Source organism: Anas acuta, chromosome 4 (assembly GCF_963932015.1).
Source record: "Anas acuta chromosome 4, bAnaAcu1.1, whole genome shotgun sequence".
Lineage (NCBI taxonomy): Eukaryota > Metazoa > Chordata > Aves > Anseriformes > Anatidae > Anas > Anas acuta.
The window spans coordinates 15493629-15518559 of record NC_088982.1 but is presented as its reverse complement, the minus strand read 5'-3'; the positions used below and the strand labels follow the sequence as shown (position 1 = coordinate 15518559).

The window sequence follows — 24931 nt, the reverse complement described above, 5'->3', positions numbered from 1 at the left end:
CCAGTCAGCCCATGAGCAGCTGCTGTTAAAGTGTCAAACTTTCTGTTGAAAGTTAAGTGGGGTACATTGTTCTTATAGTACTGCTGTACCCCACCAGTCACTACCTCCACAACAGGAGATTACACTTGTGTTTATATCCATCTCCAACACTTTCACATGAAATGGAACAGACCCTCACTACTTCACCCTGTAAACATTACAGGGGTTCAATGTTGGTATAAGATTGACCTTGACTTTTGCGGGGCAGAAGGCATACAGTTCTATGCCAGTGGGGGTGATACTAAAAACGTGTGTGACTTGGAGTTCCCTCCAGCTCACTACTATTTCCACTCACTACCATCACAGCACAAGCCATTTATGTTAACAACTTTACCCTGTAGTCTCCAAGCTGTTTTTGCAGCTCTGCCTGATGGTCATCTTCTACATCTTTGCCTTGGTTTTGTTCCAGCAGGGGCAGGAAGTTACGCAGGGTAGAGGTACAGTATCGGTTCCAGCGAGTTAGGTGCCTCGGTCTCCATTCCATGATCTTTTCTTTTAGTATTTTTTCAATCCTGCAATATAGTACATCCAGTATTTACTGGGCTTCTGACCTGATCTCCCTCAACCCACTTCTTATCACAGCTTATAGGGAACATAAATGACCTCAGTGAAACTCACCATACCTAAAAGCACAAAATCAATGCCAATGTAGCTATATTGTCTGCATGGTCAGTACCAATGGAAGGCCAGGGGTTTGCACATACTTTTTAAGTTTACATTCTCTCAGCTCCCTTGACCCCTACACTGTTTTCGCTTACTAGAAAACCATGCAGCCATGCTTGATCAGTTAGAGATTGTCACACAGAAGGAACTGTTAAAAGAAAAACAAAGATTCTTCAAACTACCAGTTCTGGCTTAGGCTGTTCTCAATTCCTAGCATTCAAGGTGTGTTTTGGGACCATAGATAAGAATATACTGGAAAAACACAAGAAAGTGCTCCCCCTGTAGTGAGCAATCTTTTCATGTTGACAGCATTTGTTTTAGTGATAGAATTACCTGCCCTGTAGTTCCACTGCAGCAGCCTTGTCTGAATGCTGATACACTAATTCTTCAGGCTAGAATTAAGTAAAGCATTTCCATATTAAAAAGCACAATCTCTTCTAGCTGTACAGCAATATAACTGCAGGCATTACTACTTCGGTAGTACACAAAAAAATCATAATTATGCTAAAAGCATCAGGTAGACCTTTGTATGTAATGCTGCTGTTTTTTTGTTGGTTGGCCTTTTTTTTTTTTTTAGTAAGCTTCAACTGTTGTTTACAAATTTGATTAACTGTAGAGGATTTCCTACTTGTTTACTAAGAACATATGCACAGCTTGAAATGCCACCTTTCTAGCTGTAAGACAAAAGTTGATGTTTTCTTTATAATGTCAAGCTGATTTTTGGAGATGGCTGTGTTAAAGATTTGTCCCAAGTACTTCACCATTGTCCTGAGATCTTAAACAGATACTCAGAGGACTGTGGATGTGCATCGTTCAGAATAAAAAAAACAAGTACTTTTCAGTATTCCTGATTTATTTTTTTTTAAGGCATGCCTGGGAAGGTTTTTTTAAAACCAGGCCTATTACAGAAATATACGTAATCCTGCTTAATATTACATTAGATAGTCTAAAGAACTTAGTCTCTTTTCCTCTCTACTAGTCAGTGATCTCTCAACCCCTTAAATTGATTTTATATATATAAAATCTTTATAAAATGTGAGTACCTGAACACTGCTGAGACCGGGGTATGGCAAGCTTCTTGAGAAGAATGGCTTCCAAAGTTTTGGTTTGCTGATATCAAAACTTATCCTTACTGGGGAGTCGTGCTCTTGGATATTAAACCAAATCTGTAAGAAAGCAAGTTCATTTTAACATATAAATGAAGTTATAGAACACATTTTACTTACATGGCAATAAAATACTACAGAATCTGGACCTCCACCTATACCAATTACCAGTACGCAGTCACGTGAATCAAGGCACTCCTGTAGCGTTACAGCTAACCTACGCCATTTTTGCATTCTTGCACCAAAAGGGAGGTTGTTGGGCTATCGTGTTTTATGCTTTTAAGTATGTACAGCAGTCAGTGTATGCCACAATTACTGTCTGCAGCTGGCACCTTTTACTGCTGAACTGAACCTACTGCCCACCATGGCAATTTTTCTGCTTTCAGCAGCTTTCTGCCTTCACCATCACTCCAGCACCGCACGATGCTGGGTGACAGTACAGGCAGTTTCTCCTGCCATGAGCTGCAATCCCATTCCTTTGGATTACCACACAAGTCTCTGCTGAATTCTGAAGTTCTTCCAACAGCACCGTGCAGCTGTGGCTGGGGTTGCTGGTAGCCTCCTGCACCCCAGCACCGTGGGCACTTCAAGCTTATGATGCAGAATGTAAGTAGGTTGTGCAGCCACTTCACTACTAAATATTAACAAACCTACTTAAGGTTTAGTACTAAATATTAACAAACCAACTTCACCAAGCTCCGGAACACTTTCAATGAGAGAATGAACTGACACTTTCAAAATTAAATATTAAATATTAATTTTTCTTCCAAATTCATTGTGTTTAGACCACAATGAACCACAGAAGATAAAACAAATCAACACAACAAAACACACATACAATGCATAACACTTCAAAGGACCTCTCCAGGTATGTTTTTGATACAGAAATAAAAACAAGCATTTACTATATTTTAGTATGTAATGGAAACCTGACTCAGTTTTCTTATAACAGTTTCAAAAACCTGACAAGCAAGCTTTTAAAATCCTCTAGTTTCAATTAAAATAAAAACTTTTTTTTTTTAAGCTTGTGTTATGTTTCCTCAGTCTGAGAGTTTTGCACATCTCACCTCTCTGCTGTCCCTGCGAGTGTCAGCTTTCAGCCAAACCAGGGAGTAACACTGGCAGCAAAGTGCCCTGGGGTTTCTGTCCCTTCCAGCGCAGGCTGAGCCCTGTGTCATTCTGCAACCTTTGGTTCACTTTCCCTGAGCTGAGCAGCAATTCCTGCTGCCTTCTCTCCCCCACTGCTCTCTCCTAGAGTGTTCCCAGTCACACAAGAAATAATGCATCGTGAACATGCACTAGTATTACTCGTAACTTAGACAAAAAATAGACAGGAGGGCTTGATGCCAGGCAGAAAATCAATACAGTTGTTAGACCTTGTAGTGCCAGCTCTGTGTTAGGCGTGTTGGACCACTGAGGGCTGTACCCACCCTCACGTATGCAATCCAAATGACTCCTGGTATGCTTTACTTTTTCATTTTTAAATTACATTTCAGCTGGAAACCATTAGCTTTGTTGACTTACTGCCCCTCAGCTAAGCAGTGGTAAACTGAACACAGGCTATCCAAGATGGAAAGTAAAACCACGTTAGTTTCAACATGCTTTTGGTAACTAAAACACAGTAATGAATTTTCTATGGACAGATGTCATGATCTACCTAAATCATGATTTAAGAAAAAGGTAAAATCTTTCTATATGTATTTAATTAAAATGGCTGAAAAACCTAATGAAGCTTGAAAAGAATCATTAATAACATGACTGCATAAATGTAGTTAAACTGATGAACAAGTGATGCAAAAGGCCAAGAAAAATGTCAAATTATGAACTTTCATGAGACCAGAAATATGAAAAGCCCAGGCACACTTACGTTATCACAGCTGATCAGGCAGTACACATTTTGTAGCGGGCAAAAAGTATCATACTGCCTGTAAAAACTTCCAGTGCTGGGATTCCAAATTACATACTGACTTTGCTCCAAAGTTAATACATATGCAGTCTGTCCCTATAAAGAAAAAATAGGAGAAAGATGTTATAAAATGGGCTTCAATGACAGTAGACATTATATTGTTTGGAATTTTGCATTTTTAGTATTGAGATTAGTAGCACATTTTTGGAAAACTGGAAGGATTTACAGGTTCATTACAATTCAGTCACCTAATGCTTACCTAATAATGTGTGCTCTGTCTCTTCTGTGGCAGAGACATGTTAGACACACGCAGCTTTGAGCCATTTAAAATACAGACCCTGAAAGTCCTCTTAGTTCAGCCAAGAGCTGATGTGAAAGTCCATACACAGGAATGTTTAACATTTGCCACCTCAGTATCAGCGTGTGCTACCTGGTGACTGCCATCTAGGCAGCACACCTGGCTCATCCATCAGCCTTCCCTCAGACACACAGAACATAAAAAGATTGCTAGGAAATCCCTAAACTTCTCTTCAATGTGTTATCCCCCCTGTTTTCCAGGTACTTTAACAAATAATCTTTCTCCTCACAGCATTAAGAAGCTGAATGCATTGTTAAGGACCACCCCTACCATCAGCTGTGGAGTGGAAGGCGCGTAACTGAGTGCCTGCTGCGGCTGCACTGTCTGAGAACGCGTTAAAGAAATTAGTCTTGACAGGGGTTTTTACTGAAATTCTCTTCAGCAAAACTTTCCCATGTGCTTGGTAATTGGAGATGCTAATGGTGAAAATTTGCATTATAAACAGTCTTACCCTCTCAAAACAGCAGCATTGATTACTTCGAAATACGAGTGCTTTAATGAGGAAAAAATAAAAGCATCTCCTAATGGGCAAAAGAGTCTCAAAGGTTTAGTTCTTGGCCAGATTACTGCTACAGGGGGCTCACACAGTAGCCTACAGCAATGCATTACTCTTGTAGCTTTGCCATCAACTGGACAGAGAATTTACTTGCTTCAGCAAGCCTCCAACCCTCCCCTGCCACCTCTCAACCTGTGCCAATCCCACCCTAATGCTGCCACAGGCTGAGAATGGACTTTCCCCATGACCTGTTTCCAGGACACCCCATTTATACATGCCCAAGTCCAATCAAGGCTTACACATATTTTGTAACTGATAGGAACCAAAGACTTATACTATACTTATACTATACCACTGATAGGAACCAAAGACTTCAGAGAATGAAAGTCGATATTCAGACCAAAAGAAAAAATCCTCTTACCTCAGGAATAGCATTCCCAATGATAAGCCAGGCTTTTTTCCCCATACCAAGGAAATAATTACACAAGAGCACGGCATGTTCTTCCTCATCTCCCGCCAGAAGATCAAGAAATTGCTAATTGAGGGACAAAAAAAGTTTGCATTAGTAAAAAGTTTCCATTTCTAACATTTAATAATATTTTCTAACACTTCTGAAGCAAAAGAATCCTCTTGGATCTTTGTAACTGACCTTTATTAGGCACTGCTTCAACATGCAGAAAGCACATAGCAAGAATGAATGCTGTGAAAATCCATGAAGCAGATCTGAGATTTTTTCCTAAGAACCACGTTTTTTTGAGTTATTCTGATTTTTCCACTGTGCTGGAATAGAGCTTATTTTCTTCCTTGTAGCTCGTATGGTGCCATGTTTTGGATTTAGTGAGAATACTGCTGATAACACACCAATGTTTTTGTTGTTGCAGAGCAGTGCTTACACGCAGCCAAGGACTTCTCAGCTTCTGATACTGCCCTGGGTGTAAGGAGGCTGGGGGTGCAACAGGAGCTGGGAGGGAACACAGCCAGGACAGCTGGCCCAGGCTGCCCAAAGCGATGTCCCACAACATGTGGTGTGGTCCCATACCATAAAACTGGGGAGGAGGCAGCCACTGCTCAGGGGCATCAGTTGGCTAGTGGTAAGAAATAGCAATATGTATCTTCCCCTCCAGCCCTGCTTCTTATTCTTTCTTTTCCCCTCCTCATTAAGCTGTCTTTATCTCACCCACTAGTTCTCACATGTTTACCTTTTATGATTCTCTCCCATCCCACTGAGGGGGAGCAAGCGAACGGCTGCGTGGTGCTGAGCTGCCTGCTGGTTGCACCACAGCGTGCACAAAGGCTCCGAGATGGTGCAAACATCATCTGGGATTAACTTGATACCTGCTCCTATTCCATGGATCGTATTCGCATCAGGCAGAATGCTACATCTGCCATTACTGCTGACAATTACAAGCAGTGTTTTTCTGTGGTTTCTTACAATGATCAGTTTTAAGTGTAGTTTTAAAGTCTCCATCAGTCAGCATTCTGTCACATGTGCATGACTAGCTATTTTGGATTGTTTTGTAACTGAAAAAAATGGGAAAAGCTTCAAGGCCTAAGTATTCTTAGGGTCGATTGCAACCTATCAAAGATAAAAGTTTTGGCTCATATTACTATGAGCAACTGTTTTCAAGCACTGGTTGTCCTCCGATAAAGGAATTCTGCATTTTTTGAAATAAATGACTTACAAAGAAAAAACAGTCCTCGCAATAATCGAATCACAGAATAATTTAGGTTGGAAGGGACCTCAAGAGCTCATCTAGTCTGAACTCCTACCAAAAGCATGGGCCACCTGGATGTTGCATCACATACAAGAGGATAAAAATCCCCTCAACATTTAATGCATTACTTACATCTGATGTACTCCACAAATCACAAATTCCAGCAAATGACACACTATCTGGCAAAAAAGGAATCAAAGCAACATATCGAGCCACCAGTTCCTGCAAGGAAACAAAATATAGCCAGTCATCCCTTCAGTTCTCCACACAGGCGTATAATGAAGGCATTATTATACTAGACTTGCAGCACAGTGCTGTTTCCAAGACACCAATGACAAAACACTGACTAACCCTGTTATAGCAGCAGCTCGTTTCAGAACTTACACCACAGACTGATAACACTTTACTCTCACAAGGCTTGATATAACTTTATATTAATGAGTATTGGCTATCAAAAGACACTTATTTTTCCAGAGAGGACAAATACCCTTTTCCAGCATCACTAAGGGTTCACTTATTGTGTATCACACAGTCACTACCACTTACACATCTCCTTAAATAAACAAAGCATAGCTATACAGCAAACCCATAAAATGTTACATGCCTACGTGCATGTGCATGAACACACATTTTGATATCTACATCCCTGAAACTTCGTTATCTTTTTTAAGTACTTACTGCCGTTGTCTGAGAGCTATCTGGGTAGGCATCAAGGAGCTCCTGTGGTGGGTTCAGAGGTTTGACATATCTGGTAATAAAAACTGTTTTCCCGTTGAGGTCAATTACAGTTGTTAGGCACTGGCGGCTTGGAAACTTTGATGTACATTCAGCTTCATACTTTTCTGCTGCCTGGAGCAATTTCTCATCTTCCTGGGTATCAAACTTCAAAAGACAGTAGAACTTATATAAAAATAGCTTTATTTATAATTTAGGGTTAAGTCTTTACTATGTTTGGCCTTATTTCGCCATTTGCTGAAGCATAAAAGGAGTGTAAAATTCCTTCCTAATAGCCCTTTGCACTTTCCTTGCATTATGTACTTTGGCTCAAGGTAATAAAAGCTCAGGGTAATGGAAAAGCAGGCAATTAAATTTACTTATGAATGCACACGGTGACCTGTATCTATAGTTGGCTTTATTAAAGCACTAAAAATGTAGCGAAAGCTATGCCAAACAAAGTGCAGGGATGCCTGTGTAACATCACACATTAAATCAAAGGTGAACAATTATGGTTAGGTACCAAAAGAGTAATCCTACACGCTACTCATGTAACACTCACTCCATTAAAACCACAATCGAGGTTATGCACAAAATCCCAGCAATGTTTATATAAACATTACTGGGACAACCCCGAACAATGCCAAAATATTTGCAGAGAAGGTCCAAGACATTTTTTCAGTGGGTTCTTATTTTTCAGACTTCTCTAAAATTTTAAAGCTTTTAGATGAGCTTTTCCAGATGCAAATCTCAGACTGAAAAGCATATGTTATGTAGGAATGCCAATTATTTGCTCCTCTGTCACCTAAGATGTCATCCTTTAAAGGTCTTAGGATCAAAGTAATTTACATCTACTTAGAATCCCTCATGTAATTCTAGTGGTGCTGAGAATTAAAGCTCATCCTTCATAACACTTATTTCAAACCAAACCACTTCATCATTTGTAATCCTTCTTCTCAAAGTAACCAGAGGTAGAATGGCAGCACCTTGTAGTTAGACCTCCAAGTCACAAGAGAACACTCATAATGGTGCCTCTTCTTAACCACAATTAATGGCTGAAATACGAAGCCTCTGGCACTTTTTAAATTTGTTGTAATAATTCACTGCAAATATTATGGAGAAATAAACAAATATGATGTTAGTCAAAAAGCATAAAGTGCAAAAAGATTGCTGAACCAAGCTAAATCTTAAAACATGGAACAACAAGAATCTCTCAGTTAGCTATATTAATATTTTACCTTCTTAAGCATTTCATTCATCTATATAGAGATTCAGGAAGGACAGGATGAAAGAGAGGAAAAATAGATAAAGAAAAAAAGATATTGTAAAATTAAAATAAAATTACGCTTAGCATCCTGAAACAGTACACAAATATTTCAAATCACTTCACTACAGCAGGACTGGCTAGGAATAGGAAAAAAGGACAGAAAAAATATTTAGTTAATTTTTTTGTCATTTTATGCTGATCAATTTCTACAATAAGTGTTTATGCTACATTTGGGAAAGTGCAGCATAGAGTTATTACTTTTCAGCCAAGGTTAGAACACAAGCACTTGCCACTTTAGTACAGATCTCCTTAGAGATACCACCTAAAATAGGACAGCCTCTTAATTAATTTGGTTCTGCTTTACTGAACTTCTAATATGAAATTCTATTTTATTTTGTTTCCAATTTATATTGATTTGAAAAAGTGATTATTTGAAAATCCTGTACAGTGTTTACTAAAACAATAACTTGGTTTGTCTTAGTATCAAAGGTAAACAAATCGTCTGCTGCTAAGTATAATTTCTAGAAGATACAGAAAAATCTCTAATGTAAAGAGAATGAGCATCAGGTAAAACTCCTACTGATGAACTCACCCCAAATGTTTTTTCATTGTTCCTCAAATTTTATATAAGGAATCATCTGTACCAATAGTTTTCCTACCTCAGTAAGATTTTCCTCATTTTTGGTTTTACTTTTAAGGTACTTCAGTGACAATGCATACTTTGTTCCAGTTCAGCTTTGGTATGCAGTATTTCATGCTACTTAGAAGAGGACTCATTTCCCATGTTGTGATTTACTGTGCTATGATTCTTTCCTGCATCTTCAGAATGGAAAACACTTTGGTCTCTTTCTAGTTCTTTATGTCTGAATTTTGGTAAGGGGCAGCTACCTACTACTGTTGTATTTCAAGTAAAATAGAACTTATGACAGACCTATGACTTATGAACAAAATAAGATCTATTACTTTAATAAAATACACTTTTTTTTTCCCCTACCAAACTGTTCAATTCTAAATATAGCTACCAAACTGCATAATTTTACTAAGCATTAATACAATACATAACATTTTGGTAACCAAGCATCAAATTGCATCTAAAAAAATACCTGAATATTTGTTCATTGTTTAAAGAAGTCAAGTTTCACAACATCCAGTCCATACCACTTTACAGGAATCTTCCCCTTGTTTGAAATTCTATGACTGGTCTTCCAAAGCAGTACATGTCTGTTTCCTTTCAAGTTCAGTACATTTTTTTTTCCTAGCAACTAAGTATTGTATGTGAAGGTCGTGAACCTCTTGAATAATGTCTTGTCTACTAAAGATGCTTCAAAGGCTGTTATATACGTTTTTGTTACTTAAAACCCTAGTGATAATCTTACCATTCAAGCTAATTAACTTTAAAAGACATCCATGAATCCACACTTGTTCATTTTCTTTGTTTTCAACAGTACTCAGTTGTAAAAACTCCCACAGTATTGCATAAGAGCAGATAAACCCACCCATATGACTGGGTAATTTCCAAATGACCAGTGTAGCACTGAGCTGCAAAAACAACTGCTGCTGTTTGTGCATGAAAAACATCCTTACTGAGCAGATCTCAAAATCACTGCAAAATGTAACACAAAATGGCAAGTGGCGTATTCATTTTAACTACACATTACTGTTATTAGTGCAAGGTGCTTCTGGTTTAGTAAAATAATTGAAAAAAATAACAGTAGCTGCTTAGAAGTAATTATCTTCAAGATCTGGAGACATGCACAAAGCACTAAATAATGAATGCTATATTTGAACACTGTAAACATAGAGGCAAGGATACTGTGGATGCACCTGCCAGCTTCTTTTTTCCTCTGTTCACAAATACTCAAATGAGCAACTCATTGTTTACAGAAGTAAATGAGAAAATGATATGCTCATAGGCATTAAATACAAATTTGCTTTGTACTAACCTTAGAACTAGATACCTGGCAGAAATTATTTTTTGAGCATTAAGTGTCCATCTCACTTAATGGTGAATCTAGTTCAATTGAACTGAGCTACAAAATGTGAAGTGGAACACTCAGGATGTTATTAATGCCCTTCAGTACTTGTATTTGTGTCCTTCAGTGCAGTAAGCCTAAGTATTTGTATGCATCTCAGGAACTGCACCACGGGAAACAAACAGCAAGAACATGATTAATTACTGGTAGTTACCTTTTCTCTGACAGACTCTCCAGGAACAAGCTGCGGCTCAATGGTAATGAACAGTGTTATATAGGAGCCCTCGCTCAGGTTGCGCACAGAATCGTAACCTCTCTCCATTCCCAGGTTCTTCTCTTTGCTGTAGCCAAGCAGCACTGGAGGAATATCCACCTTGAACGTACCATCAATCTACAACACACAGTAGCCCACACATATCAACTGTCCATGATAAAAAAAAAACACCAATGAAACAATTCTCATAAAAGCAAGACTTCCTTCTCAGATGCATTTGGTATTGGTATTCAGGTACTTTATTCCTTCGCTTTCTGTATTATTCTGAGCTCCAGAACAGTAATACAAGAGTATGTGACATGTACTTATTGCCTGCGGGGAACCCATGAGACATTTCGTTGTCAAAGGTATTAGTTACTATTTGATTTCAGTCTCTTTTGCTTATTATGGGCATTAATATTCAATGTAATGGAAATCATACACCCTAGTTCTTAGAGAAAAAGACTGCCAGCCTTTCACTGTTTTGCTTTGAAATATGCATTATTTTAAGCACACACACTCTAGAACTCCCCGTGGATAAGTACTTTAAAAGAAATAAAACATGCAATTTTTTGCTTTATTTTTATTTATTTATTTATTTATTTTAAGACTAACACCATACAGGAAGGATAATGTGTGCTGTCATACTGCACTACCCACAAGAAACACTTATCCACAAGCTCCTTCCTCACCAACAGCTAATACATATATTGATGAGTAGGAGTCAACATCTGGTCTCTGTACTGCAATCCTCATTCTTTAAGTCTTTCAAAGCTGCTGAGTGGGAAAACAGAGGACAAAATGGTATGAATGAACATGGCTGTAAACTGTTCTCAAAGAAGACTGACAGGCATGCAATTTTTCAGCTTCAAGTGCTTTTCTCTGTGTATTTTCAGACTGTTGATAAGACTAAGCAGCAATCTCCACATGGCACTATTGACCTGGAAAACGTGACAAAATGGCAAAATACAGGTTGCAGGACAACCCTTCTGAAGGCAGCATCACACCAATGTGCCTTTGCCTCTAAGCAGGATGTATCTGTGAGATGCTGGAGCACCTTCCATGCAGAAACTGCTGATGTTTCTTGAGTGCAATCGGAACCAGGCCCATTCAGCCAGCTTCTCCATGGAAGAGAGCTCTGGCAGACTCATCATCCCTTTGCACCTCCTTCTGTCACCACAAGCAGGAGAAAGCTCTTCCTGAAAGGTCATATCAGAAAAGAGATGGCATGCCCTCCACTTGCTAGAACAAGACTCAAAAAGTACACAGCTCTGAAAGAAAAGCAAGAAGATTAACCTGATTTGGGCAGAATTCAGATATGGCTTTAGGCAAAATTCAATGCTGTTTAGGTTATGCTGTATATGAAGAATTGGCCATAAAGACCTGAGTCTTCCATCCTCCTGGACAGGATGACTGCTGACAGGAAGGACATCTTCCTGATGAAGACGAAGAGATGACTCACTGGGCTGGCTCATCAAACATTTAAGAGCAAAATTAAGTTTTCATGAGGAGAAGACTAAATAAATCACACAATTTCTGCTGCAATATAGCAAAACAGGATGAAGAAATGCTTCATTGGCCACTGCAATTTAATTGCTAGAGGCACCTTGATATAACTGCTGGACTGATCACACTTTTTCAACTTCAGTAAGAAATCCTGCTCATGTGGAAACAATGCTGAGAAGATCCGTGCAGCCATTCACACTGTGCCTCAGGACTCTCAAACAGTAACACCACCTCCAAAAGAGAGTCAGGAGTGCATCTGACAGCAATCCTGGAGCTAGTCTGGTCCTACAGCGGAAAGGCTACATACTGGTATGCAGTCTGTAAAAATGTCTAAGTCTGTCAGGGCTGTGAGTAGACACACTTCTCAGGTGAACTTCATCCACTTGGTATAGAACATTTTCCTGAGAAGAGTAAAGGATCTTGTTCTTTCTTGTTTGTTGACCTATAACAATAGCGGTCACGTTAAATGACATTGTTTGCACAGGATGTCCAAAGCCTTATGAAAAGGAGGCTGGAAGTTCTTACTACTTACCTTTTCTTTAAGTCAATGAGAACTTCATTCTTTCTACAGGGCAGCACAACCCTCAAGCACACATACTCATTGATTTTCCTCACAAGTTGATGATAGCATATTATTAGTGATCTAACAGAAGGAAGTGGACAAACACTACTTAGATATGCACTGTCCAAAACTTGTCAGCAACAAGAAGAATGCCACACTTTCTTGAATCCCATGACAGTTATGTTCTGTTACGCCTTGCAAGAGGATGGCCCAAGAAAACCCCTTTGAACTCCAAGATTAAATTAAGACCCCTCTACCCAAAGAATCCAAGAGGCTCACAAGATGTTTTAAAGCCTTTATAGTTCTGACAAGTTGTCCATATAGCAAACTAATCTCTGTCATTAGGTATGTAACTGATGCCAGAATCTTCATGAAGTAAGCAACTGAGACTTGAGACATGACAGCTTGATCTACACATGAAAGCTACTGCCCTGCAGAGCAAGAATTCTAAAGCAGGATTATGAAACAAAAAGGCTATTGATGTGAAAAATTAGCTGCTTTAATCTAAGTTCAGGATGGGTGGCTGGACAAATAAAATAATTTTAAAAAGCCTGTCCTCTATGAAGAAATGCATGTTATCCTAACACTCCCATGACTAAGTGCTGATATCTCCTAAAGAAAGCCTCTCTTGAAGTATTCTAAATACAGAGGAAAGAAGGGACTGGGAAAGGCAAAGGTGAAAACATGGTGATTCATCAGAGGTCTGGAAAAAGAGTCAGGTCAAATTTCTTTAACACCTATCTAAGTAATGCAGTATCGGAAATCTCAAAAGCCACTGTCAAAACCACCTAAAGAATCTGTGTTAACTTCATTACTGAAGGAAACCAGGCTGTGTTATTAGTGCACAAGTATGCTTGTCTATCTTTTCTCCCTTTGAAATGTTGAACTTACTAACAAATACACACCAAATGTGACAAAGGACAGCACTTTCAAAGATATTTTTAGGCAGTTCCATAAAAATAGACTGAGAAGTACAGAGAACATAATTAAATCTGACTATCCTAACCCTAATTCCTTCCCACTCTCCATCTTTTATTTTAGGAGATATCCTCCAAGTTATTGATGCTTACCTTTGCTTGAAAATATATGGTAGTAAATGGAATTTTAACACATCCCAGCCAGCGTCTCTCAACACAAGTGTGGATACCACTTCTTCTGTCACAATCATCCTATTAAGAAGTTGGCCAACATAAGAATTTGTAAGACAATTTCATTTTATTTAAATTCAATCAATGGTTTCATGAAGACAATTATTAAAACAATACAGGATTTTTATCATTTAACTTACTCTAAATGTAAGTTCAATTACTACTATGACAATTATTCTGCATGCTTTTCAAGCACGCCAGGTGCTGAAGAAAAATGTCATGGTCCTTGACATGATGTGCTTGCATTTCAGGGTGCAAGTCCTGTATGACTTGTGATGGAGATCTCAAAAATCTGACAAAGAATCTACAGGAGTCTTCCCAGACTAAGTAAATTAAGTGCTCGTCTTCTCATAAAATGTTTTACTCGAATTTAAAAAAAGCCTTTGAAGGTAAAATTGTATGAAAATCTAATAGCTGTGGAATGGAAGCGTTCTTTTCACATGTATTGCCTCAGTGATTTCCAAATCTAGCATGATCAGCCTACAAGCTTAAAAACCAGAAGATTTCTCCAAATGCTTGAGTGACATCTGAGTTTTAAGACTGTGACTTTTTTTCTTCTTTTTGCTTCATCAAATACCATTTCAGTTCTGAGGGCAGAATTCTGTTCTCAGTGAAATGTGTGCATTATTTACTTTTTGGTTATATTTTCAAGAATACTGAGGGCTGCTATTTTTATGCATACTGAGTTAACTGGGAAAGCGTTCACTGACTTGAACAGGGAAAGGACTTATGCCAACACAAAGAGCCTACTTTTCACCAAACAGCTTGTAAAACAGGGTAAGACAGAGCATAAAAAGGTTAATAAAAGAATACGGGAACTGGGATAAGTCACCTGGAATTTAGTGTAAAAAAAAAAAAAAAAAGAAGCTGATTAAGTATAGGAGTAGAATTCAGACTGCTATTCATGTGTTGCCTCTCAATTTTATTACCTCAAGTATCATTAAATATCAGTAAAAGATTACATAGACATGTTGAACTCTAGTAGCAGACTATATACTACAACCTTAATTTGTACAAAGGTTAACATTGTAAAGACTGCTCCTTTGAACAGTATTGCAATATTGACTAGACATAACAGTAAAAAATGACAAGGTAGAGAAAAGAGAGGCTCAGGACGGTGAGCCAAAACCAGGACAACTATTACACTGAGAAGTCTTATTCTGACAATTTCAAAAAAGTTCACAATATTCTGTAAAGCACACTGACTTTCAATTATGAACTCACCTCTGTAACATCATGAAGTACTTCATCAAAAACATTAATGAACACTTCATCCTTCACTGACTGCAAACTGTGGGTGCTGTAGTCACCATTAGGAGCTCTGAAATTTTGAATAAACACAAAAAACTGTGATTTGAATAGAACTGGAGAAATTGAATAGATCTGTATCCTCAAACTGATTTCTTACTACTCAGAAATAATTTGGTTTCATATTGCTATACCTAAATGGAAGCTCAAGTTCCTCATTCCAGTTGGGGTTTGGACCTTCTGCTGTTGTTGTCCGGCAGACTGTTCGCTGAAAAGAAACTTCTACAAAAGGACGGACTAAAACCTGTAAAAAAAGATACCAAAAGAAAGAAAACAGGCCTCTATAAAATGCCTCATCAGAACATACTAAATTGCATATTTTCATGTATTTAAGGAAAATAAGCATATGCTTCATGAAGGTCACACTGGTCCAGTCCAGACAAACACTTTTAATATAGCTCAAGCTTCTCTAAGCATTTACAAAGCTTTTTTGTTTTGTGTGTTAACATTTCAAAAAGGTGATGTGTACCCAGAATATGTCATATATTGTATACACTAGGAAAGCCACATTTTCCCCCCAGTCTGTAAAAACTCCTGGCTAACTAACCAAAGAATGAAATGGAAACAGGTGATCCAGTCACCAGTGCCCTTGTATTCTCTTATCTGTAATCCAAGAATCCTACTGCTACAACCCTGGCTGTCTCTGAAAATGGTCTCTGTTGCAGATAATTAACTTTTACTAGACACAGCAAACCCCTAACGTAATTAAAAATGCATTAACAGAGCATTTCATTAGCATTCAAACGCTCATGTCAGAACCATTTCTACATTTCAAGAAGCTATAATTTTGAAGGAAATCCTAAACAAATAAACAACCCTTCCATACACCACCACCACACAAAAATACCCAGAACAAACAAAAACCCAAACCCAGTGGATTTCCATCTTCATTCAGAAGGATGCTGAACTTAGTTTTCAATAGCAAGCAAATGTAGTTTCAGTATCAGTCAGAAGAAAGGCTCTGCTGGTTTAGACAGAGAGCACAAGGCCCAAAATTCAGACTGTGAAAATGGCCACAAACAGTCATACAGAAGAGTAAGAACACAGCAGCAGGTGCCTATATTTTCTCCTGTTACTCTTCCAGGCTTCAGCTGTCTTCAGACCGAGGGACTTTCCTAAGCCTGTAACAATTTTTCTCTTTGACAACTCCCAATAGATCATTCTTCCAAATAATTGTCCAATGTCCACTTCAATGCAAGCAAATCGCTTTTGTCCACAATATATACAGGCAACTTCTCTGAGCACATAGGAACTGCCGTATCAAGAATTACAAGCTTCTTTTTTGAACGTAGCTTCTACCTGCTTAGTTTGATGACCCCTCATACTACTGAACGAACCAGTGAACAGTCAACTGTTATCCATATCACTCATTGTTTTATGTTTCTCTATCATATTCTTCCTTCTCCCTTACTCCCAGTGACTGCCATTTTGGCAGAAAAATCCAAACATTTTTCACTGCGCAGTAGCCAGTCTAGATTTCTGACATCTTTATCATCCTTCTCTGAATCTTTTGCAGCTCAACTATCTTTTTTGGAGATCCAGGAGTGGGCAAGCTAATGTTACTAGTAAGATATCTTTCTGATATGTATGTGAAAAGGGAGAATGCTCATTATTTCATGTTAACAAATAATTGCTATAATTTTCATGAGTTTTACAACATACCTGGTCAAATGCCCAATCTACACTATCAGTTGGGCTCTGGGCTGATGGAGAGGCTGCAAACATCTCGTTAAATGACCTTGAAGATTTGGATGGCTGTTGAGGTTTGCTATGAGAGGAAACAGACAACATCATCATGAAAAGACAGAGAACCTATTATCAAATATGAATCCTTCACATCATACATTAACCACACAAAGTTCTCAAAATGCTTCTGGTATCTTTATGTTATGACTTTAACCTAGGAAGGATAACTTCTCAGTCAAATAACAAGAAAAAACATGCGAGAGTGGGGTAGCAAGTGTATTGCTCTTGTAAGCCTCATTGCAAAAGTGCTGTGTGCCTTGAGGCTCTTCCTTCTGAAGAATTTATAGACCCCAGATTTTTATTTTATTTATTTTTTTAAAACTCCCCCTGGACAATCTCTTGAGACACAGCCTTTTCAGTTTAAGGAGATGAATCCCCAAAGAATTCATGAACTGTGTAGACTTCATGGTATCTAGGCAAAGCCTCTCTGATGAAATTAAACCCACATGAAGATTACACTGTCAGCAACTCATCAGTGAAATAAAATAAATGATAAATATGCTTATTTTTATAATGTTTCCAAATAACTTTTTCAGTACTAAGCAACGGTAGATATTATAAAAGGAAAACTATTCACAGAAAAAGCAGCTCAAAATAAGATATCAGATTATCCAAAATATTGGGAGGGTTTTCAGCTATTTTTGTTCTACTGACAGTAAATTCAAATTCTCATCTTTTCCTTCCTGTCAACATATTTCTTATATGAATTGCTTCTTTCTCCATTTGAACTTATTTACAAAAATCCAATAGAACTTTTTCTTTTTCATTTAAACAATAACTAAAACAAGCAGAAGATGCTAGCAGGACGAAGATATCTCCGATTTAAATGTAATGTATATTCATTTTGGAAGAGCAAGAGCGAGAATGCTGCTGTAATACACCACTTATGAAAGTGCACCAGACTGCTCAGGACACAGCATCGTGCAGCACAGGCATTGCCTTAATATGCCTGAAGATCTCACCTTCAAAGTTAGTAAAAGCCAAATAAGGCTCACTCCATTCCCTTAAATGTCCAGTTCACAGAGTGCTTGAGAAGGCCAACAGGCAACCCTCAGGAGATACAGTAGGAATAACTGGAATTTTGTAATATATATGTATTTTTTTATATTTAAGATATTATGAATTTAAATCGCCTTGAGTATAACTAGAAGGCTTGTTTAAGATGTAATTAATCCAATATTAACATTGTTATAATGTTGTCAAAGCTACAAGTTATCTTCCAGGCAGCTTTTTCCTCAAGCAGATGCGTAGTTAATAAAAAACTTTTTGAATTTATCAGGTATTAATAAATGGTTATATTATTCTAAAAGCTTTGAGAATAGCATTTTTTATTATTAAATAACAAGATAAATCTATACATGCTTTTAACATGAGGATCAAAACAACACACGACTGAATTTCAACATCAGTTGTTTCAGCTATCCTTAAAACAGTTGAAACTCCAGTATGAATCTGGATTGAAAACAAGCATTTAAACATACCTCATCACTGGTTTTCTCACTGGAATATCAAAAGCTCTAATGACGTTCACCAACAGTTTTATGTCTCCATCTGATAAATTCTGTGCTGTGACCTTCTTCCTTTCTTTTCTTCTTGGCTTTAATGGTCGTTTTGGTTCTGCCAGTTTAAAGAGGCCAAGTCCCAAAATACTAATAATCAGAAAACAGACATTCAGTCATTTTTGCACAGAATCCAGAATTCCAGTGTCTCCATGACACACATGCTAGTTATGCACTAACAGAAAAAGGAAATACACACTGCTAGTGTCATACAAACCTCTATGAAATGTCAAAATGTTATTACCATTTAGTACTATGCAATCCAGTTGTCTTATCTTTCATAAATTCTAATTTCAATGTGCAAAATATTTTTATTTTCTTCCCTCCCTCCCCCCCAAAAAAATACCTAACATTTAAATAAGACAACTCAAGATAGATCTATAACTACAGTGCTATAAACAAAGGATCTAGTAGATTACAACCTCTCTATGAAATACGTTAAGAGATTACACAGCTATGTACAATTACACAGCTAATTACACAGCTATGTACAATAAACAATAGGCTATAGAAAGGAAGAATAAATATGCCACAACATACCCTGGACCCTCAGAACTTATAACCCAAGGCAAAGCAGAACCAAAGGAAAAAAACAGGAAAAGAATAAAAAAGATACATATTTTTGCATATCAGTGATATTAACTGCAAAAATACCTTGGTGACAGAAGACATTCCAAAATCTACTTTAAAAACTGATAGCCAATAGCATTACTTCCTTATATATAAAATACAAATAACCCCTTTAATTACTTTTAAGATAAATCTGAGTTACTGAAATCTCACTAAGTAGATACCTTAATGGTGTTATTTTAAATTCACTAACTATATTAATTAGCAAATTGTATCCAATTTGAATCTGTATTCATGATAAAAAAAAACACAAACAAACCAAGCATTTAATCTTAAACAATTTCAAAAGCTGATTATAGTCTCAACTGGATTTTTCCCATTCTGAGATGTGAAAACAAACTGAAAACCAGGATGAATCTTGTTTAAGAGAGCAAGTCTCTGTATCTCCAGCAGATGGGACTGTTTAGATTTATACCATTGACTCAGAAAGTGTTAGCTGTACTTCAAGTGTGTCACACTTAGAATGAAGATAAGCAAATTTCTTTTAAAAGAAAGAAAAATATCTACCATTCACAACCTGTTTACTTACACAGATTTTCAGTGAGCAACACTAATTAAGAATCATCTATGTGGTGATGACTCAAATGTCAAAATCAAGAAGTACAAGATTTGGAACAAAAATTCAAAGAAGGTACATAAGGAATAAAACAAATAATAACTGTACAAAAGAAGAGAAAATACTTCCCAGATCAGAAACATTTCTGAAAGTAAACAGCATAGATATTAAGCAACAGCATACAGAAACAGATGAAATGTAAGGTAAACAGAATCATGCAAATATACCATGCTAAAAGTTATTTACATGTTATCACGTTATTTCTAGCAAACTTAGCTGTTTTCCTCAAAAAAGTTTTTATGTGCTTTGTGTATCAATGCTCTGTCTACACTGCCAGAGGGGTTTATGGTGACAGGAAAACAATATATTACACTGAACACAACATCTCCTTGGCTGCTCACATCAGTACAATTTGCAAAAAAGGATCAGAGACAAATTTACACAAATTAACTTAGAATCAATAAAGATAACTGCCTTACCCCAGGCTAGGAATCTCCTCTTCATTGACAAGATCAGAGAGAAGGAAATGGTGTTTTGCTACTAGGAAACGGTTTATTACCGATTCTCGAACCTGTGAATGGGGAGAAAGGGAGGGAGAAGAGACAAAATTACACTTCTAATCCCAAACCACTGCAAACACTTGCATTTTGTCTATTAAACACAAACAAAAAACTTCAAATATAGATTCTTCATTTTATCCCTCTTTTATATGTCGTATCAATGTTCTTTCCACCAGATATTTATTTGGAACATAATATAAATTTATTTTATGAATACAATGATTTTCTAGAAACATATAAGCTAGCCAGATGTAAACATATGAAAACATACATCACAAGAACAGAAAATCAAGTCTTATCTAATTACAGCCCACCATCAGAAACAATCACTACAATAAATGATCCTGACAGATATTTCTTTTGGGCATCTAAATGAAGTTACAGAAAAGACTGTACAGAAATGTATATAGTATTAACTACAGGGACTAAAGGCAATGCTTTGGACTGCAGGACAATCAGCAAGGCCTGTGTTACTAACACCATGATTTAAAACAAATGTTTAAAAATCCTTGGATTGTTTCATTTCTGTGGGGTCACAGACTGATGAAAGACTTCCCTCTTCTCTCAACAGCTATATAGAAGTATAGAAGCAGACTGACTGAGAGCATTGTCTTTTTTTTTAATATTTCTTTTTTGTCTACTACTCAGGCTAGTGATGCCTTTATATATGCTGTTCTATTACAAGATCAGCTGCAGAAGAGCAATAACAAAGTTTTCTACCATACATCTCCTTTCATTATTTGTAAAAGTTTTCATTTAAGTTATGAAATCTTTCACTGTGCTGAGGTGATAATCATATAAAGATGACATTTCAGAGTGAAATGAATTGCAGCCCTGATGTGAGCAATCTAATTTTCAAGCACATCTGACAATTTATAGAAGTGTAAAATATCCAAGTGTTATTTTTAAAAAAGACTACTTTTATTTCCTGTACAAGAGTGACAAGCAGTTAAATACCATAAGGTATTTAACTCTGTATTATAATTCAGCGCACTGCATAAACTGTATGTTTGAATATGCACATGAATATTATGCAAAGCATATAGGGCTGACACAGATGTGATAGATCTGTTCAAAATAGTTTTTGATATTATCATACTGAATCTGGGTTTTGGTACTTACCAAGACTTGCCTGGAGGATTCAAATATTCTCCATTGTCTTTAATTCTTTTACAAAATGTTACTGCTAACAAGCAAGTTGTTTTGTCCTACATCATATCAACCTAATAATCATCCCAGATGTTTTGCTGGCTGGCTGGGATTTTATCTACCTTTAATATTTCCAGTACTAGTAATAAACTGGCAGACATGTTTCTCATTTGTTACTTGCCAAAATACTCCAAAATTGCTAACTTTTATTCCATATTCAACCAATGTGTGTGTCACACACACACACCAAGGATTAAAGAAAACGCCACGCTAACATTAACAAATAAATAAATAAACCAAGGTAAGGGAATATTACTCTAATGCAACAATGAAGGTAATGTGCATATGCCTGCTACCTTTGGCTGCAGGACAAGACTTTTTGTGTATCACATTAAACGATTTTTAACAGTGGTTAGGAACACTTTCATGGAGATAAATTCTTAGTAACACAACTTACAAGAAGGAAAATGGGGAGAAGGAAATCAGTGAATACTTGGGACACAACAGTACAGATCTCTGGGACACTGGACCAGAAAAGGATTTATAGTACTCCTCGAAAAATCTGTTTTTGTGGTCATTTTCTATAATGCATCTTTTTGAGGAAATACATCTTTTCAAATAACATTTTATCAGTCATTTACAAACCTCTACTTGTTTTATTAGACCTGTTTCAGGCCTAACTTGGAATTATAAAAACATCTGTAGGTCAAGTTTAGTGCTGAATCATTTTTTAGTATGCCTGGAAACCAAGCATCCAAGTGCAGCAGCAACAAACGGCTTAGAGAAATATGATGGATCCGCATATTTTGCCACTTACCTTTTGTAGATAGTTGGCAACAACTGCTCTGCGTGCATCTAGGTAATGTTTGCTGTCAATCACATTCCTCTCATGTAGTCTTTTCTCATAGTCCTAAAATATTTACTAGAGTCTGTGATTTGATATATAGCCAATGCTTTACTACATACAAGAAAAATTGTAAATATTTCATTAATATTAATGTATGGATCAAAGTAAACCAAAACAGATGTCAGAAGTTCATAAAACTGTTTTTAATGCTAATGTACACAGCAACAGCACTGCACAACTTCCCTGAATAGAGAAAAGAATTCCATTAAGTTCAGGTTCATGTGGTTTAAATTACTACGAATAACTTTATTTCCCTCTCTTCTTTTTAAAGCAGGACTCTGACCTGCTGTTGTAAACTGAAATTCCATTTCTACTGGAATTGGTTTGTGTTGCTGCAGCTGCAACAGGATGAATCCTTTATAAAAAGGAGTGGTATGTTATTCATGGAAGACGACCTGATATTTGAACTGCATTTTAAAACATAACTAGTTTTCTTAGTGTCTAACACCAGATGAGCCTATACTTACTTGTAGGTAATTTTGTGAGAAACTATTACTGAGCTATTTTGAATTTGCATTCAAGAAATAAAGTAATTTAATAGTATAATAAAGTCACTAGTTGCACAGGGAGAAAGTGGATGCACTGTTTAAGCATCCAGAGTGTGGAGATTTTGCTTTGCCTGATGTTTGATTAAAAAAAAAAAAAAGAAAGAAAAAAGCCTGTAACCCAACTGATGGGCTGAAATGAATACTGGTTGCCGTGTAGACCTTCTGGGAGTTCTTTGCTGAAGCTCTTGGTCCAGTATTTCAGTGTCTTTCTTGCACTGGACAAGAGATTCAGCTTAGTCTGGTGAGGAAAAGATTAATGGGCAATCCATTATCTGCCCACACCTAGCTGAGGGACAGTTACAGAGAAGACAGAGCCAAACTCTTTGTAGTGCCAGACAATATCACAAGGGAGAACGGCCATTAGGAACAACTTGGAAGGTTTGGGTTGGACATGAAAAAACAAACCAAAAAATAAATCAATCACTGGAAAGGCAGTGCAGGACTGAAACAGGTTATCCAGAATGGGTGTGTAATCTCCTACTTTTCAAGACTTGGCCAGACAAACCACATAGCTGGCCTCACCTAGTTCTGACAATAGCCCCATCACTTCAGTGGAAAGCAGGATCTCAGGAAAGCAGGAAACCATTTCACCTCCAGACAATGTTTTCCAAACAATATTTCCACAATTCTATGAGTTTTCTGATTTCTTTGCCAAATAGCTAGTAAACCAACTATGAAAAATACCACTTTTAAACTTAGTTTTGAAGACCATGTCTTGTAACATGAACTGGGAACAAGCAATTGTGGGTTTATCCAAGTTACCCTTAATGGAAGGAGGAAAAGAAAAGAAAAAGAAAGAAAGAAAGAAAGAAACAAACAAACAAACAAAACAGAAAAAAACATTTCTTAAACTGTGTTTTTTTGGCTGATAACATGAAATGAACAAAGTTAGTCCATAAAATCAACTGGATCAAAAGCATATATTTAAAGCTCTGGTACATCTTTGATAGCAGATAAAAAAACTAATCTAATACTTGAAAAGGATAAATGTTTACTATGAAAAGCCAGATCTGAGTTAATAAGTATCTTTTAAAAAGATATAACCCAAAAGGAATGGAAGGAAGGAATTGCTCAAAGAAATTTATGCAAGGCATAAAGCAGTAGTTGCCAAAATCTGACATGATTCTGATCCTGAGAAGGCAATGAACACACTGAAATGCTCCTTAAATACACAAATTGCTAAAGAACAAAAGAATGTGTGACTTAACAGTAAGAGTGGAATTGAATATAACTGAAGTATGAACCAAATAACAAATGCACACATTGCACTTCAGTAGGGTAATTAACAGACAAGGACTGGGTAAGCTAACTAGAATATTGTACAGAAATAGAAATAACATAGGCTGTAGTAAAACACTAAAAGGTTTTAATACTCATTAGTGTCATTCCTCCTACCACTCATCACAGAAAATGTTCAAAAGTTAATAAGTCTAAGCCTGAATTATCTTTGCATTACCCTCTGTATTTTAAATCATCTATAAAAAAATCTCTTAGAAAATTCACATCTATAGCAGCTGCTGTGTTGTATTTTTCCACTTCCATGGCATAGTTGCATAACTGTTTCCTTGTGGGGAAGCTACCTTAATTATACTAAAATAACATCAGAAAAGGCTGATGGAAAAATTCTATTTTTTTTTTTTTTAAATGTCAGCAAAGCTGTACGTTCTTGATGGGACTAACTGACTTTACTGCAAGTCAAATATTATCAGCACAACTAGAAAGGAAATATGATGTTTTACTAGAGGATGCACTCCAAATAATTTCAGATAACAATCTACCTGGAATAGTTTCTCACTGATTTCTCGTTCATGCAAAGGGACTTGCTTGTAGTTTCGGAACTCTGCCACCTCCTCGTTTCTGAGCTGCAAGAGTCGGAATCTCTTTGATCTATTAAATTCTTCATCAGAAACAAAATTAAATTCTTGCTGCAACTGTTCCAATCTGAAGAAATCAGGAACATGTGCCTCGCCACTAGTGGCAACCTAAATTAGATAAAAATTATTAAACTTTTCATACCAAGGAAGAGAAGTCTACAAAGTAATTTTTGTTAAGTCTTAACGGCACATTGCAAGAATGTTCATTTTAGTTCATTTTAAGCAGAAGCAGTTAAAATGGATCAAATTGAGATTGAAACATTAAATGTTTTAAAGCAGATTCATGTTGAGCAAAGCGCATGAGAACATTGAATTTTACCGTATTCTTAAGTGTATTCTATCTCCCCTAAACATAAACAAAACATTGAAGAGCAGAAAAATGTGATTC

At 36.9% G+C, this 24931-nt stretch overlaps 1 protein-coding gene across 2 annotated transcripts in view; it reads right to left on the bottom strand.

Moving 5' to 3' along the window:
- CC2D2A (coiled-coil and C2 domain containing 2A) overlaps positions 1–24931 on the bottom strand; it is a 58937-nt gene that overhangs the window by 1399 nt on the left and 32607 nt on the right. Inside the window, exons 19-35 of one of the 2 annotated variants that reach the window (XM_068679940.1) lie at positions 24448–24651; positions 22032–22124; positions 19985–20076; positions 18242–18409; positions 16677–16782; positions 15149–15258; positions 14931–15027; positions 13629–13727; positions 10452–10628; positions 8236–8256; positions 6962–7165; positions 6416–6505; positions 4990–5103; positions 3676–3810; positions 1746–1868; positions 1036–1094; positions 374–551 (exon numbers count right to left, since the gene is read on the bottom strand). In XM_068679940.1, the coding sequence (XP_068536041.1) occupies positions 374–551; positions 1036–1094; positions 1746–1868; positions 3676–3810; positions 4990–5103; positions 6416–6505; positions 6962–7165; positions 8236–8256; positions 10452–10628; positions 13629–13727; positions 14931–15027; positions 15149–15258; positions 16677–16782; positions 18242–18409; positions 19985–20076; positions 22032–22124; positions 24448–24651 (2070 nt within the window). The remainder of the gene's footprint in view (positions 1–373; positions 552–1035; positions 1095–1745; positions 1869–3675; positions 3811–4989; positions 5104–6415; positions 6506–6961; positions 7166–8235; positions 8257–10451; positions 10629–13628; positions 13728–14930; positions 15028–15148; positions 15259–16676; positions 16783–18241; positions 18410–19984; positions 20077–22031; positions 22125–24447; positions 24652–24931) is intronic. The other variant, XM_068679942.1, reaches the window with a different exon arrangement.